We start from the raw sequence: 15215 nt of genomic DNA, 5'->3' as shown, positions 1-15215 counted from the left end.
AGCAGCTCATTGGTCTGTGTGTGGACTCCCGGCTGGAAAACGATCCGCTCCGGGATGAACAGGAATCCTGACGGGCCGGTTCTGAGCAGGAAGTGATGCTGCCGTTAGCTGCAGATGTCCCTGGATAATGAAGGACCTGGTTTGGAGCCGTCCGCCTGCATGCTGCTCATGTCTGAGCAGGTCAAACATTCACAGCCTCCATGTTTCCCCATTCGGATCCAACACCAGCAGCAGAGGAACACAATCCGGTGTTTTCACTGCAAACAACAGAGCAGGTGCAGCTCTCTGCTTTCAAACGGCTTGTAGTTTAACTTAGAGGAAACTCTACATTGTAGACAACTTTCTACAATTTGTTTCATCAGGCTCCTTCTGCAGAGCGTACGTAAAATTCCCAGGACTTACAGGCTTATCTCCTATGTTACCTTGCAGATCTTGGTTATTTTTAAAACCTTGCAGGTTCCTGAAAAGTGCAGATTGCTTTTCTGAAACTTCCAGGTTTCTCCTCTTGAACTTCCAGATTACTTTCTTTGAACTAACACGAAACGTCAAGCAGGTGAATGCGACCCAAACCAGACTTTTTGGCCATATGAGCCATATTCCAATTTTTCACGGCAGTCTGGACAGCCCAATTCTTTCCTATGGAGGTATTTTTGGTGCGAAAATATTTGTACATTGTAACTCTGAAGTTGAAGTCCTATTGGAGTTTTGTAATTGTTGCTTTGCATTTGTGAAAGACTGACAAAAATCTACAGTTACATCTCTTCAATTAGTGCAAGTACACAAATTGTATTCTTTGAGTCACACTTTAAAAAATCGTACACTTCTAGTTTTGCACCAAATGATCCAAAGCAAATGGTGCAAAACAAATCCGCATGCCTGTGTGGGAAAAAATAACGTGAATATTTCTTTATCACTCAGAAATAAAGTAAAATATTTAGTTCGGATATAAATATTTAACTTGCTAGCTAAATACTTAGCTTGCAGCTAAATAATCAGTTTGAAATGTTTGCTAGTTAAATATTTAGTTGATATGTTAAATATTTATCTCAACTATATTTTTAGCTTGTTAGCTATTTAGTTTAGCTAAATATTTTATTTGTGGATGAATAACATAGTGAAACAATGAAGCCCCTTTTAATTTTTTTAACAGGCTAAATAACTTAACTTTACAAATATCTCCCCAGAGTTTAAAGGCTGGTGTTGACAGGTTCAGATGTGCAGAAGGATTTCTATTAGTCACTATTGTTAATCCATTATTTGCACAAGAAAGTCTTTTGAGTTTCATGTCCTCTTAAAGTGACGAGGTTGCAATTTATTTTGCGACTCAAAGAAAAAAATGGGGGCTTGTCCGGGATATTTTAACCTAAATGCAGACTACATTAACCCACAACCCATCATGCTATTTCAATTAAATTTTCCAGGAAGTCAGTCAGACAGATGATCTCTCCTTCAGAACCAACTGACAAAACAACAGTCGCTTTATTGTTTATTGAACATTTTAAAACCCTTCCCTGGTGTACAACATCTTCCAACTGAATGCATTTCATTTCAAATATTAACAGAGCTGAAGCAGGTTAATGTAACAGTAGGAGGCTAATAACATGGGAAGAACCCGGCCGCAGCGTCGTCCACACACATGTACATATAAACATACTGAGAGCCAACATTCCTGTTCTGCTGGTCGATGTGTAGCGATCCAGGCAGAACATTTACAGGATCTCAGTAGAACCACAACCAGAACGTCGGGAGTATCTTTGGTAACAGAACCTCCTGCTGCCTGTCAACCGTTTCAGATTCGGTCCGCCGGTCACCGTGCATTCAGGAGAACGTGCAGCTCCAGAAAGGCGCAGCAGGTTTCCGGCTACAGCAGCTGGATCTCCCACTGCTGACTCGGCCTCTCGTCGTTCTCCGGCATCACCACCACATGCTCCTTATCGTACGTTCTGCCGCCTGCAGAGAGAGAACAGACAGCAGAGCTGAAGACGAGGAGGGACAAACGCTCCGAGGTGGAAACATGAAGACAAACCAGCTGGAGGTTTTAACGCCTGGCAGCGTGAAAACATTTCATCACATCAGATGAATAACGTCTCATCACTTCCAGCCAGACCTGCAGCACCTTTTCAGGCTGCAGTACAGGTTCCCAGTTTTCACTAAAGGTCTCTGATCCTCAGACATTCAAACCTGAAAACTTCTGATGCAAGATGGCAAAATACTGAGGCTTTATAATAATCATATTATTCTGGAAACTAATCAGTTTATTCACTAGATTTAACAAGTTTCATCCTTAATTCACAAACACTCGAGTGGCACACGAGTGGAAAAAGGGCAAGAAGAGGAAAACAATCTGCCACTTTCTCAATAATTACTACATTTTTATGGCCTTATATAGTAAATTAACTTACAATATAAGTTGCAAACCATATCATTATCGTAATTAATGATTAATTAATTTAATTCAAGTTTTGGCCCATGAGTAGTTTATGTTGAATTACATTGAAGACTGATATAAAATAAAACTATTCCAAACTTAACCTGAAACATCAAAAGAGACAGACTTCTGTTTGAAAATGCAATAAATAAAATTAATTATTGGTCAAACCGATCAATAACTTTCTCTGACATTGGATCCGTAGATCCAGAGGAGGTACAAAAAGATTTCACTCAAGTAAGAGTAGCGATACTTGAACGTGTTTTTACTCAAGTAAAGGGCAGCCGTCCAAGAAATTACTCCAAGAAAGAGTAAAAAAGTATTTTGTAAAAAGTCTATTCAAGTGACTGATCAAATTATCAATAATTTAATATTTAAACATTACATCATCAGACAGACCAAAATATATAGTTAAGTGGAAATTTTGGTATTTTAGGGACCAAAATGACAATAATTCACATAAGTAAAAAAATAACTAAATCAGGCAAAAGAAAATTTTTAAATTCTTTCAATAAAAAGTGATGAAACTTGAACAATAACTGCCAGCGTCTGTCTGGTGGATTTTTGGTTAAAACATGTTTGTTTTTCATTCAGTGGATAGAAAATCCAGAAATTTTACTCAAGAGCAGAAATACTTCATAATGAAATTATTCAAGTAAAGGTACAGCGTAGTAAAAATACTCCTAAAAGTAACTTTTTCAAAATGTGAGTAAATGTAACGAGTTGCTACCCGCTCTGCGTAGCGCCGACTCTTCCTGCCTCACCTTTAACGTCCAGCACCATTCCAGGGAACGTCAGGCTGCCGATCGGACCCTGCATCTTCGCCGACCAGTTCTGGATCGGCTGCCGGCTCTCGTTCCACAGAACCACCTTGGCTGCCGGTTCCACGCTGCCCATCACTTGCAGACACATGGAGGGAGAGAGCTGCAGCAGAGGCAGAGTTCAGACTTCAGGAACGTCTTAAATCAGGTAACAGATCTAATCTACGATGTTTGCGAGCCTGCAGGACGCTCACCTTGTTTTTAATCCGTCCCTCCTGGTAGAACCAGATGTCGCTCGGCGGCTCCACCTCCGCCGCCGCCACCACCCGACCCGACTTCAGCTCCTCCACCCCGCCCTGCACCGACAGGAAGTGACCGCTCTCCTTGTTCTTCACTCGGAAAAAGTGACGCTTCTGCAGGAGGAACACGTGCAGGTATGAGACGAGTATGGCAAGCCGATTTAACATAAAATCTGTTTTGTCTGACTATCTGTAATTACGGTCCAGATATTTAAAAATGACAAGTACATTTTGACTATCCTTCATAGTAATTGAAAATATCTGACTGACATTATTTGATTTCAAGACATCTGCAATTTAATTTGCACCAACTGAATTTTATAGACATCGTGTCTAGAAAGACATTCAGGATATCTAGAATTGGAATCATGAATGGCCAGAACAAAAAGCAAGATATCTTAAATCTGCTTTATTACTAATCATAATTTAATTGTTATCTGAAATATATGTTTCAGTTAGTCATTTTTATAGATGTCTTGACTTAAAGCCCCACTACAACTTAATGGTAAATCTGATGTCATTTATACCAATCAGATTGTATTTAGATTTAATTTAATTTACTACTACGTCTAATGATAAACCAGTATCAGATATCTGGAATGTATGTGTGGTGAAGCTCATTTTATGTTAAAACAGTTTGCCATAAGACGCAAGTTAAGGTCATTTTTGGGTTTAATGATAGTAAATTAGTGAAAAATTCAGTTTATTAGTGAAAAGCAGAGACGTTTCTCCAGTTTGATGAAAGCGGTTTTTAGAAATGAAAAGCAAAGTGAGTTGAGGTGGGCTGACCTGTCTGATGGGGTACATGGACCCGATCCGGTCCAGGGAGCTGAACTTGGGCCAGTTGGTGATTTCTATCGGCTCCAGGAGGAACTGGCGCCCCCTGTAGTTGCTATGCTCACACAAAACCCAACTACACAACAAAAAGAGACCCGGTTAGATCTGCATGACACACACACACACTGCGACACACACACACCCCGACACACACACACCCCGACACACACACACCCCGACCCACACACACCCCGACCCACACACACACTGCGGCACACACACACCGCGACACACACACACCCCGACACACACACACCCCGACACACACACACCCCGACCCACACACACACTGCGACACACACACACCCCGACACACACACACACTGCAACACACACACTGCGGTGCCCACACACACACACACCCCGACACACACACACACTGCGACACACACACACCCCGACACACACACTGCGGTGCCCACACACACACACCCCGACACACACACACACCCCGACACACCCCCACACTGCAACACATACACACACTGTGGCGCACACACACAGCGACACACACACACAGCGACACACACACTGCGACACACTGACCAGCCGCTGTTGACCCGGACCGACAGGATGTGGTCGTTGAAGCCGTCCTGGACCAGACTGGTGACCTCCGACTCGGTGGTGATCTCCCGGCCCTCCAGACCTTCGAGTCCGAACAGAGACACGGACGGCACCGACAGCGTCTGCACACACAGGAGGACGTTACCGGGACGACCGGCAGAGCGCCGGGTTCTAACCGGGAGACGCTCCTCACCATCGGCACCAGCTTGATGGAGAGCACCGAGCAGCTGGAGGGGCAGCCCATACTGGTCAGACTGGGATAGTCCTCCTCAGATAGGACATACATGTTCCCAGAGAACTGCTTGTTCTCACAGAGGACCCAGCTGGAAGACAGAGAGACACCTTGATGCTGTTCCCACTGACTGTCAGTCAATGGGAACTTTAAAGGTCAGTATTATGTTTTCCAGGCACAAGGTGCCGTTTTATAGCACATTCGGTGCCGAATTTAACATTTTGAATGTTAAATTCAGCTGTTATAAAATTGCTGTATATTGAATATGACTTGAAAGAATTTAATTTGTAATTTAATTGGGCATATGTCTCTTTAAAAGCTCCTGCTCTTTCTGAAGCTCCGCCTCCAGAAAGTCTCCTCTATTAACCCTTTAACAACGTTTTACCAGTGTCACTCTGAGCAGCAGATACTATAACAAGCTCAGCAGGAGTTTGCTAAATGCTAAATGCTGCTGGCTAGTCTGAAGGAGCTGAGTGAGTTTGTTTTTGATGAGGGAACAATTGAAAGATTATGATACTGGCCCTTTAAGAGGGAAACACTGAGTCTGCAGCTCTTCACTCTTTAGATTGATTAGTCTATTAAAATGTAATTTTAGCTTTTCCAGTTCATTCTCTGGGATGAACCAGCGGCCTGAACTCGATACTCCGGTTAACTGTTGTCTTTCTCACCTTCCTCTCACCACTCGACATGACCCGGTGAGGAATTTCTCTGACAGCGCCCCCTGGCTGTGGTGAAACACAAGGCATTCACCCCGGAAGTCTGGTTCAGAGTAGAGGATGATCTGGAGGAGAGGAGAATCGATTAGGTCCTGTAAAGTCTGAAATGAGTGAAGAAGCAGAAAGTTGCTGTAAAAAGGAGCAGATTGCCCGAACACTAAAATATAAAATAAATCAGGATTTTAAGGCTTGTTTGTGTTGAAAATGTGTAGCTTAGTTCATTAATATTTCCACAGAGGAAAGTTCCATCTTTTCATATTTGAACTGACAAAGTTGGTCGCATAGAGCAATCTAACTCTACAACGAGTTTCCAGGAAACAGCTTTTATTTTGGTAGTCCACTTCTGGTTATCTGTGAATTTACATTTTAGCTCAATATTTAGCTCTAAGCTAATTAAAGATGTAATTTAGGACTACATATTTAGTTTGAAAATTAAATATGTAGTTTGAACCCAGATAATCAACTTACTAACTAAATATTTACTTTACAATCCCCAACTAAATACTTAGGTTGGAGCTAAATATTTAGTTTATTTACTTCCCAATATGTCTTTTAACACCAATCCATTCGTGAAATGGAGATAAAACTGCCATAAACACGCGACTCATCCCGGTTCTGATCCGAAGATGGATGTCGTCCACCACTCACCTCGTCTCTGGGGCCGGAGGATTCAGCTGGAGCCTGAAACACAACGACATACGAGTGAGACCAGCAGCACTGTGAGCGACCCGGGTCGCTGGACTGGTTCTCACCGGTAAGATGGGCTGGACCGAGCAGACCCGGGTGTCCTGGGAGCCCCAGTCAGCACAGTTGTTGTAGAAGCCTTTCTCCAGGATGTATTGGTTCCCTGAGAAGTCCACATGGGAGTAGGCGATCCACCTGGGGGGTCAGAGAGTCAGGCGAGTCAGGTGACGGCCGAGTTCGGCGCCTGGAGCCGCAGAAGAACCTACGCTCCGCTGAGGACGTGGATAGAGCGGGTGGAGGTTTTATAGTCGAAGAGCTCTACGTCAGGGATGGCCTCCGTCACCTCGAAGGTCTTCTCCTCCGTCACACCCTGCTCCTCCTCAGGCTGCTCGAACATCACCATCACCGGGTCCGCCAGGTCCTGGAAACAGGAAGTGGATTCTGAGCAGCTCTTCCTACACAGATGTTAAGATGGCCGACCGTATAGAAACCAGGGATGCAAGCAATCAAGTAATCAAGATTAGTTGTTTTTTATAGTATAAACCTAATCAGTTCCATTCAAATAATAATATCTGCTTACACGCTTTTTCTCAGTGTTGTAATTTTGCCTCCATCCAGCAGGAGGAGCTGCTGGCCATTCTAAAGCCGAGCCAGTTAATACAGAAACAAAGATGGCAGCCACACCAGAAGGGGAAAGAGAAAAGGAGTGGAAAATAGTTTTTATCCAATTCTGTTTTGAAATATAAACTCTGAACAACATCCTGATGTTTCACTGCAATATCATCCAGCGGCGCCGCGTCAGCAACTCCATCAGAAACGACTCATTTGCTATGAAGGCAGACAGAAAAGAGGAGGAGATAACTGGAAAAAATGTAAACCTGATGGAAAAAATGTAACATCAATAAGCAAGGCTAATTTTTAGGGCTGTTGTAAGTTAATGCACTTCATGGGGAAAAGTTTTAACTCAAGATCGACCACGGGCAGTACAATTATTTTATCCTTTTTATATTTCTACTCAGCAACTCAAGAGGTTCCTGTGTTGTTATATTTTAAATACGTTTAGGTTTAATCATGTGAAAAAAAAAATCACAATTCTCTGTTTATTCAGTAACTGCTTAATACAATTCACACAAAATTATGTTAAAATTAAAGGAAATGGTCACTTATCAATTAGTCATTAGTTGACCGGTAAGATTGTTAAACTTTAGATGAACTCATTAGTCGATAACTTACATCTGTAATGCAGACATGGGAAACATGGACCTACCGCCCGGATGATCCTGACGGAGCGCAGCTCGGAGTCGCAGGCCCCCCACACCCTCCAGTCGTGGTACTCGCCCTCCTCCAGCAGGTACTGGTGACCGCGGAAACCCTCCTTCTCGTATCCCACCCAGCTGGAGCGGCAGAGGCGGACAGAGCTGGTCAGACTGGTTTGGGGTCAGATCTTGCCACGTTCCATCAGCGCTTCACTCACATTCCTCCCAGGACCTTCAGGGAGCCCAGGCTGGCCATGAAGAGGTTCTGCTGGCGGTCCGTCCGGCTCATGAAGTCCCTCATGTTGGAAGAGATGGTCCTGGACTTCCCAGAGAAGTACGGCTTCTCGTAGATCACCATCTGAGGACAGAGGGGGACCGACGGGGACAGTCAGGACGCCGGCTAGCTGGAAGCTGCAGGATCTAACCAGACGCTGCTGCAGGTTCTCACCTTGGGTTCGCTCATGTTCTCCACCCGAGGTTCTCCCTGTCACAGAACCGAGCTCAGATTATCACCGTCAGCAGCACAAGGCCGGGCTTCAGCAGGAGTACTCACCACTTTGAGGGGATGCACTGAGCCCACGTAGGGCTGCTCCACCCCCCAGGCCGCAGGGTTAGAGTAGCCCCCCACCTCCAGGATGCGGGGGACGCCCTGGAAGAAGGGCTGAGCAAAGACCAGCCAGCTGAGGAGCGGAACAACATCTGGGTCAGAACCCGTCACAAGACAGAAACCCACCTGTCCTCTCAGGGCGGCTCACTCACAGCCCGGCGTTCACGATGATGGAGTTGGCTTTGATGGGAAACCCGAAGATCCTGGCGTCCTCCGCCGTGTCCCGGAAAACCACCTTCTTCCCCTCCGCGTTCTCCTCTGGGAAGAGACAGATCTCTGGAACGCTGTAGTCCTGAGGAGACACACAAAGCAGATCCCGCAGAGGTCACTGAATGTCCCACAGAGATTAGAGAAGATGAACAAAGTCTGATAGATGTCAGAGAAGATGGAGAGTGTTTTCTCCTTCCTTCCACAGGTAGGAAAATGTCTGAGAAGGTTCTAGTAGAACCGGGTTGATGAAAACTGCTTTCCAATTTTTTTTTCCCATTCTGACATGAAAACTTGTAATTCTGAGATTAAATATTTTTTTTATTCCTAGTGAAACAAAAATAATCCTCTTCCAAATCGATCAGCTCAATAGTTCAGACGGTCACAGTTCCTTTAAATCTGCAGGCTGCAGGTTCTCAATGGGGCCACTAGATGGTGCTAGAACATGTCACAGCCGGGGCCAGGTCTGATGTTCTGCTCCTAGACTAACTGGAGTTATCAGACCAGAAGCTCACAGACCTACTCTTCCTCCTCTTCCTCTGTTTAAACTGAAGGATGAAGATCATCTGCAGCTCAGACTGACGGCAGGAGGACAAACGGGAATAAAAGCTCCCTGCTGCTCACCTCACAGGTCTGAAAGGAAGATGTTCCAGCTATCTGCTCAGCTTTAGCCTGATGACCAGCAGATGGCGCTCTAAGTCAGCCTGTCCTCCCAGCCCACAGCATCACCCCTCCGTGTCTGTGTGTTGGAAGGAGAAGTGAAGCCGTCTCACCCTGACCGCTCTGCGAATCGATCCGATGATGAACTTCTGGGTCGGTTTCTCCTCGCTCTGCTCCTCCATTTCTCCGTTCTTCTTCTCCTCTTCCTGTCCGTTCTGCAGCGCCTCCTCAAGTGGGCTAAAGGGACAGGTGAGCTCCACGTCTCCCTCGTCCAGGGCGATCTTCTCCCCTTTAAAGTCAGGCTTTTCATAGAGAACCCACCTGCAGGAGAGCAGCCAGCTGTTAGAACGTGCTGCATGTCTGAGGTCAAAGGTTAACATGTCAGTTGTCACTCCAGGATCAACGAGCGATCAGCTGTGAACTGGCGGAGTAAAAATGAAGTGTGACAGGTCGGGTTGGATCGAACAATCCCCTGGCTGAGTGACATGGGACGCTCCACACCCACAGTTCAGGAGAAACGAGGCGTGGCGCGTCCTCCATGTTTACACGGCACGAAGTTTGTGAATCAGGAGCCAAACGAGGCGCCGGAATGAGGAAGACCAGCAGCTTGATGGTGTTTAATTATAGCCAATCATCTTTATGACTGTCAACCTGATCTTCCAGATAAACTGTCTGAACCACCTGGGATTACCAGACGCCATACCGACCTGGATATGACAGAATATTACAGATTAATGTTATAGATTCAGAACCAAGAGATGTTCGAGTAAAATCTGAGAAATAATCGAATCTCCTCAGTTTCATCCCCCAGACGCCTGAACTGATGCAGAGCTGTTTCATCCAAGACTGAATCAATCAATAAATATTTCTGTTAACAAATAAATGTCTCTACGTCTGGACCCATGTCGGACCCGTTCGAACCCGTTTGGACCCGTGTGCGGCGGCTTACCCTCCTCGGACCACCCTGATGGAGATAGTGTCCTGCAGCTCCCAGGACGTGGCGTCCATGACGTCTCCGCGGATCTCCATCCTGCGGCCGCACATTCCCGGCCGGTCGAAGATGTAAATCTGTTGAGAGGAGGTCAGAGGTCACTGACATTGATATTCCAGAGACGGTTCTGATCTGGCATAATGAGACCCGTCAGCGCTGGGAAAAGACAAAAACTTTAATATCAAACACGAAGAACCTGAAAAGTATTCATCCCCGACCCGCTGCCGATAACTGGTAGTGATTCTCTAACGTCACCCTGGATGACCTTTGACCCGGTCTGCATTGCTGAATTGATTTAATTCACACATTGGAGGGTTGAAGGTCAGCATCTCACTCAGATTTAGGTCCTGACTTTGACTAGGCCACTCCAGATCCTTTATTTCTGCCGATTTAAAGGCCGACTTGCTGGTGTTCCTTGGATCATCGTCCTGTAGCCGTGATGAAGTCATGAACCTGCTGCTGAATGTGATCTTCTATTTAGCAGAGTCAGTTAAAGTGACTCGGTGGGAAGCAGCTGTGCTGGTGTTCAGCTGCAGCAGCCTGCGTCGCAGCGGCAGCAGCATGCTCCAGCATGCTCCAGCAGGCCTGATGCTTTAATAACAGAAACAGGTCCCGGCTCTGCGAGCGCTGTGGTTTTCAGATGAAGATGATTTGGTTGAACCAGTTCTTCTGATGAAGACCCGCCTCCCACCCAACACCTCCACCTGGTGGGAAAGTCTGACTGAAGCTAAAGGTCTGCAGGGAAAACATTTGATGGTTTTTATCTGGAGGTTTTCTGGAGTCAGAATCTGCGAAGCGGCCATCTTGTCTTCACCGTTCTGATCAGGATTGACCTTGGGTCGAGTTTATTCCACGTTTCCAGACGTCATTGTAATAATCTGGGTCATAAATTAAAAACAGAGCCATAAACCATCCAGAGATTCAGATAAACTTCTGCAGCCTGAAGAAACGCGTCCAGAGGAGACGAGAAGCTCACTCTGTTCCTTTAACTACACCGCACCAGCTGTGGAGCATGGTGGTGGCAGCATCATACTGTGGGCCTGCTGCACTGCCAGGGGTACAACCTGAGGCCATAATGAGGCAAGGTCTTTAACTAGACCACAAACCAGCAGCTGGATGGTTGGATAAAGAACCTGAACTGGTTCAGTGACTGGGAGCCTGAACTGGTCGCAGATTTTGTCTCTCTTTAGTGGATAAAGTCTGAACGGGACAGAGAAGGTCTTCCTTCCACTGACTTTCTTCCTGTCAATCAGCTTTACCATTTTATTGTTCTGTAACCAGTCTAACAATTTGGACTAACTGGTGGAACTCACCTTTCCTGGTCGCGGGTTCAGCTTCCCGTGTTCCTTCTCCTTGGTGAGCTGCAGACAAACAGAAACATTTCAGGATCAATCATCAGTTTGAGCCGAACCGCCTGAGCCTGGAAGAAGGTTCCTAAGGCTCAGCTGGAGCAGCAGGAGTGTTTCTGGGTCCAGTTTGTTCAGGTGAGAGGGTCCGGTGTCATTGGGATTGGGTTTCGGACCCGGAGGCCCGGCTCCCGTATCAACTCTCGCTGCTCTGACTTCATCTGGATTAATCTGAAGAGGCTGAGACATTTTCATCTGTCAGCCTCTGAGGTTCCTCTGGTTTCATGCTCAACACGTTCCTGCTCATGCATGAAGTGGAAGTGAAGCTGTAAAGCTGCTTCCTGGACCGAGCCGTCCATCAGAATCAACTTGCTGATGTTGGTAGAAAAACCGGATCTCAGCTGCTGACTGACAGACGGTCAGACAATGGAGCAGTTCCCTCCACATTCCTCGGTCTCACGGCTCGCTCGTCAGGACCCAAACTACACAACCTGCTTCTGGTTCGGATTCTGACCGGGTCCAGAGGAACGGCGCAGCAGCTTCAGAGCTGAAACCAGCATAGCGAAGCTGCACTATTCCCGCCTGCGGCCAGAGAAAGTGCTGCTTCTGCAGAACTAGGCGAACGGAGGTGTGATGAAGACACGTGGTTCAGAGGAATTCTCTCCCTGTCACCTCGTCTTCCACCTCGCAGAGCAGAGCAGAGGATGAATGTGAAGGAGAGGTGCGGCTGCGTCTCTGCAGGATCAGGCAGATAGCTGCTGCGGGTGTGGACGACTCTGACAATATTTATCTAGACCTGAAGCACGAAACGCTCTGCAGGATCCCAGCAGCTGCTTTACATTCTGATATCGGCCTTTCACTGCTGCATGCTGCACATCGGGGACCTCAGAGCATTCATAAAAACGATGTCGCTGCAACCTCCCAGTGTCTTCATATAATAGAGTGCAGATAATTGAATATTTCAGCAAAATCTTTCACATGTGGAGACAAGAACCCAAAGTGGCACAGACGTTCCCACAAGGTTTGATTTTTACTTTTTGTTTTTTAAACAAAAAACGTTAGTCAGTGAAAAGTTCAAGATGGTCCACAAGGAGAATTTACTATTTCACTACATTTACAAACATTTATTACTGATGAATACTTTGGGCATCAAGTTATGTACAATTGGACCCATAGGAACCATATTTACATTTTGCATGCCAACTAGGGTTGATTTGGAAAATTAATTTTTGCTCTGAAATCACAAATTAGATGAATGTGTCTGATGTCAAATTATAGCCTACATATTTTGAACCACAGAGTTTTTTTTCTTCTGGTGGGCATTTTTCAAAATGGCCACCATGGTTATAATGGAGAATGTATGTTTGATATGGTGAAGGGCACAGCTAGACAGCAGAAACCAACAATACACTGCTGAACATAAAAATGACTGGAAGCTAATGCAAAATGCATTAAATAAATTAGCAGAAGCTAACACTAAGCACATAAAAAAATGAATGTGACTGGGAACCCACACTGGTTCCCAGTCCCTAAACTAGGGATGTGATTATTTTTCTAATCACATAGAAAAATAGCAGAAGCTAATGCTAAATCACTAAATGCATAAAAAAAAAGTTAGGGGGCGTGCTGTGGTGGCGCAGCGGGTTAGCACGCCCCACGTTTGGAGGCTTTGGTCCTCGTCGCGGACGTCGCGGGTTTGGCTCCCGGTCCCGACGACCGTTACCGCATGTAACCCCTCTCCTCACCCTCCTTCCTATCTGCCTACTGTCGAAAAGATACGAGCCGCTAGCGCCGCAAAAACTCTTTGGAGAAAAAAAAAAAAGTTAGTGGATGTTAAGGCTAACCATTAAGACACGAGTCTTCATGTCCTTCCAGTTGACGACTGTGGGGAGATTCACCAACAGAAAAGTCTTTAGTTTCTGATTGTGCTACATATTATTACTTTAAAGTTGTATGAACAGGATGACCAAAGCAGGAAAACATAATGTGACATAAAGTTCCTCCAAATTATGAAAATGGGTGACATTTTATGGCAATAATTGGTTCAAAGGCTCAAAAAGGTCAGCCATCTTGAAAAATGGCTGTCATCCTGAAGTTCAAGTGGCTGATGGGAAATATGAAAAACATACAACCTGAATTTTTATGCTTGTTTGGGGACTTGACAGAGTTTTACAGTAACATGCTGCTTTATGAATAGATCATCCATCAACCACGGAGCAGAACCTCCCTCCTGTCTGAGTCCAACTGCAGAGCAGTTCTAGTCTGACCCGAGGGCAGGTTCTGCTCAGGTTGTGTTGCAGTGAAACTACACATCTCCAGTCAGGGTGGGTAATCATTACTGTCTGTTAAATGATTTTTGGATCAGAAGGTTCCTTCCTGGCCCCAGACGTGTGCAGACGTGTGCGCCACACGCAGACACACCTTCAGCTGCCTAATTACATCTGAGTTGCTCGGAGTGAAGAAGTTTGGATCAAGCTGCAGCCGTTTCTGGAACCTGTTTTTACATTTCTGTTTAACACAACAGAAGCTCCATAATTGTGTCATAAACACAGATGGGAACAAACTGTTTACAGCCAACGACGGACTTGATCCCATCCCACTGAGTGGCGATGTTAAGAGCTAAGGGACGTTTTAATCTGCAGAATGAAATGATCGCGCTTCGGAAATTCACTGAAATCTGACTCAGAGAGGCTTCACCTGCTTCTAACTTTCCTGTGCAGACCAATAATTCACATTCACTCATGCTGCAGTACTCACATAGGCGTCTGGGAAGGCTCGATACTTGGACATCAGGTTGCTGTCTGGTTCATCTTGCTGGTTCTGGAGCTGGGACCCTCTGGGAACGCTGTTGAATTGGGACCCTGCCTGAACGCTGCTAAACTGTGGCCCTCCAGACGAACTGCTGAACTGTGGCCCTCCAGACAAACTGCTGAACTGTGGCCCTCCAGACAAACTGCTGAACTGTGGCCCTCCAGACAAACTGCTGAACTGTGACCCTCCAGACAAACTGCTGAACAGGGATGCCTGTGATAGCCCCTCATAGCTGATGCTCCTCCGTAGGACCCCGGGCCCCTGGCTGAACAGGTGGGGCTCTGAGATGGTGGGGGTCCAGTGAGGGTCGATGGAGCCGGTGGGGCTGAGCAAACGGGTGGGGCTGTTGGAGGTGGGAGAGCCCAGGATCAAGGAGGACGATCGGCTGATCCTGGAGGAGCCGGCGTCTCCGTTCAGGGATGAAGAGGAGTTGACAAGGAAGGAGAGGCGCTCCAGTCGGGACCCCGCTGCGTCCCCAACAGGCCCCGCCTCACCAGTTTCGCTCAGTCTCATTCCCAGGGTTCCCGTGTCCGGCAGGGAGCTGAACAGCGGCCGGTGGGCGGTCCCGTTTTCCAGCTTCAGGTCAGAGTTTGAGGAGCGGTAAGAGCCAAAGAGGACACTGTTGTCGAGGCGGGAGCCGGTGGTGGGAGACAAAGGAGCGCCGTTCCCGTTGTGCAGCGAGGAAGTCAGTTCCTGGGGAAGGAAGAGGACAAGGTCTGAGATCGGATCGGAAACAGTCCCAACATTTACCTCCAGACTCCGACCGCCTGTTGATCTAAAGTTTCCTGAATTCTAGAGCAGGAAACAAGATCAGTT

The 15215-nt window shown here is 46.4% G+C and overlaps 1 protein-coding gene across 2 annotated transcripts in view; it reads right to left on the bottom strand.

The window, feature by feature from the left end:
• Positions 1-1445: 1445 nt before the first annotated feature.
• The window catches only part of crybg2 (crystallin beta-gamma domain containing 2), a 28914-nt gene continuing 15144 nt past the window's right edge, over positions 1446-15215 (bottom strand). For both annotated transcript variants that reach the window (XM_028036187.1, XM_028036188.1), the window contains 19 exons: positions 14346-15092; positions 11556-11603; positions 10201-10319; positions 9365-9572; positions 8537-8676; positions 8331-8457; positions 8226-8261; positions 7996-8135; positions 7789-7915; positions 6788-6942; positions 6590-6716; positions 6486-6518; positions 5790-5902; positions 5083-5212; positions 4872-5011; positions 4278-4401; positions 3444-3602; positions 3193-3352; positions 1446-1950 (listed from right to left, as the gene is read on the bottom strand). In XM_028036187.1, coding sequence (XP_027891988.1) covers positions 1862-1950; positions 3193-3352; positions 3444-3602; positions 4278-4401; positions 4872-5011; positions 5083-5212; positions 5790-5902; positions 6486-6518; positions 6590-6716; positions 6788-6942; positions 7789-7915; positions 7996-8135; positions 8226-8261; positions 8331-8457; positions 8537-8676; positions 9365-9572; positions 10201-10319; positions 11556-11603; positions 14346-15092 — 2922 coding nt within the window. In that variant the 3' untranslated portion in view covers positions 1446-1861. The remainder of the gene's footprint in view (positions 1951-3192; positions 3353-3443; positions 3603-4277; positions 4402-4871; positions 5012-5082; positions 5213-5789; positions 5903-6485; positions 6519-6589; positions 6717-6787; positions 6943-7788; positions 7916-7995; positions 8136-8225; positions 8262-8330; positions 8458-8536; positions 8677-9364; positions 9573-10200; positions 10320-11555; positions 11604-14345; positions 15093-15215) is intronic.

This window comes from Xiphophorus couchianus, chromosome 13 (genome assembly GCF_001444195.1).
Source record: "Xiphophorus couchianus chromosome 13, X_couchianus-1.0, whole genome shotgun sequence".
Classification (NCBI taxonomy): domain Eukaryota; kingdom Metazoa; phylum Chordata; class Actinopteri; order Cyprinodontiformes; family Poeciliidae; genus Xiphophorus; species Xiphophorus couchianus.
This window is presented reverse-complemented; position numbering and strand designations above follow the sequence as displayed.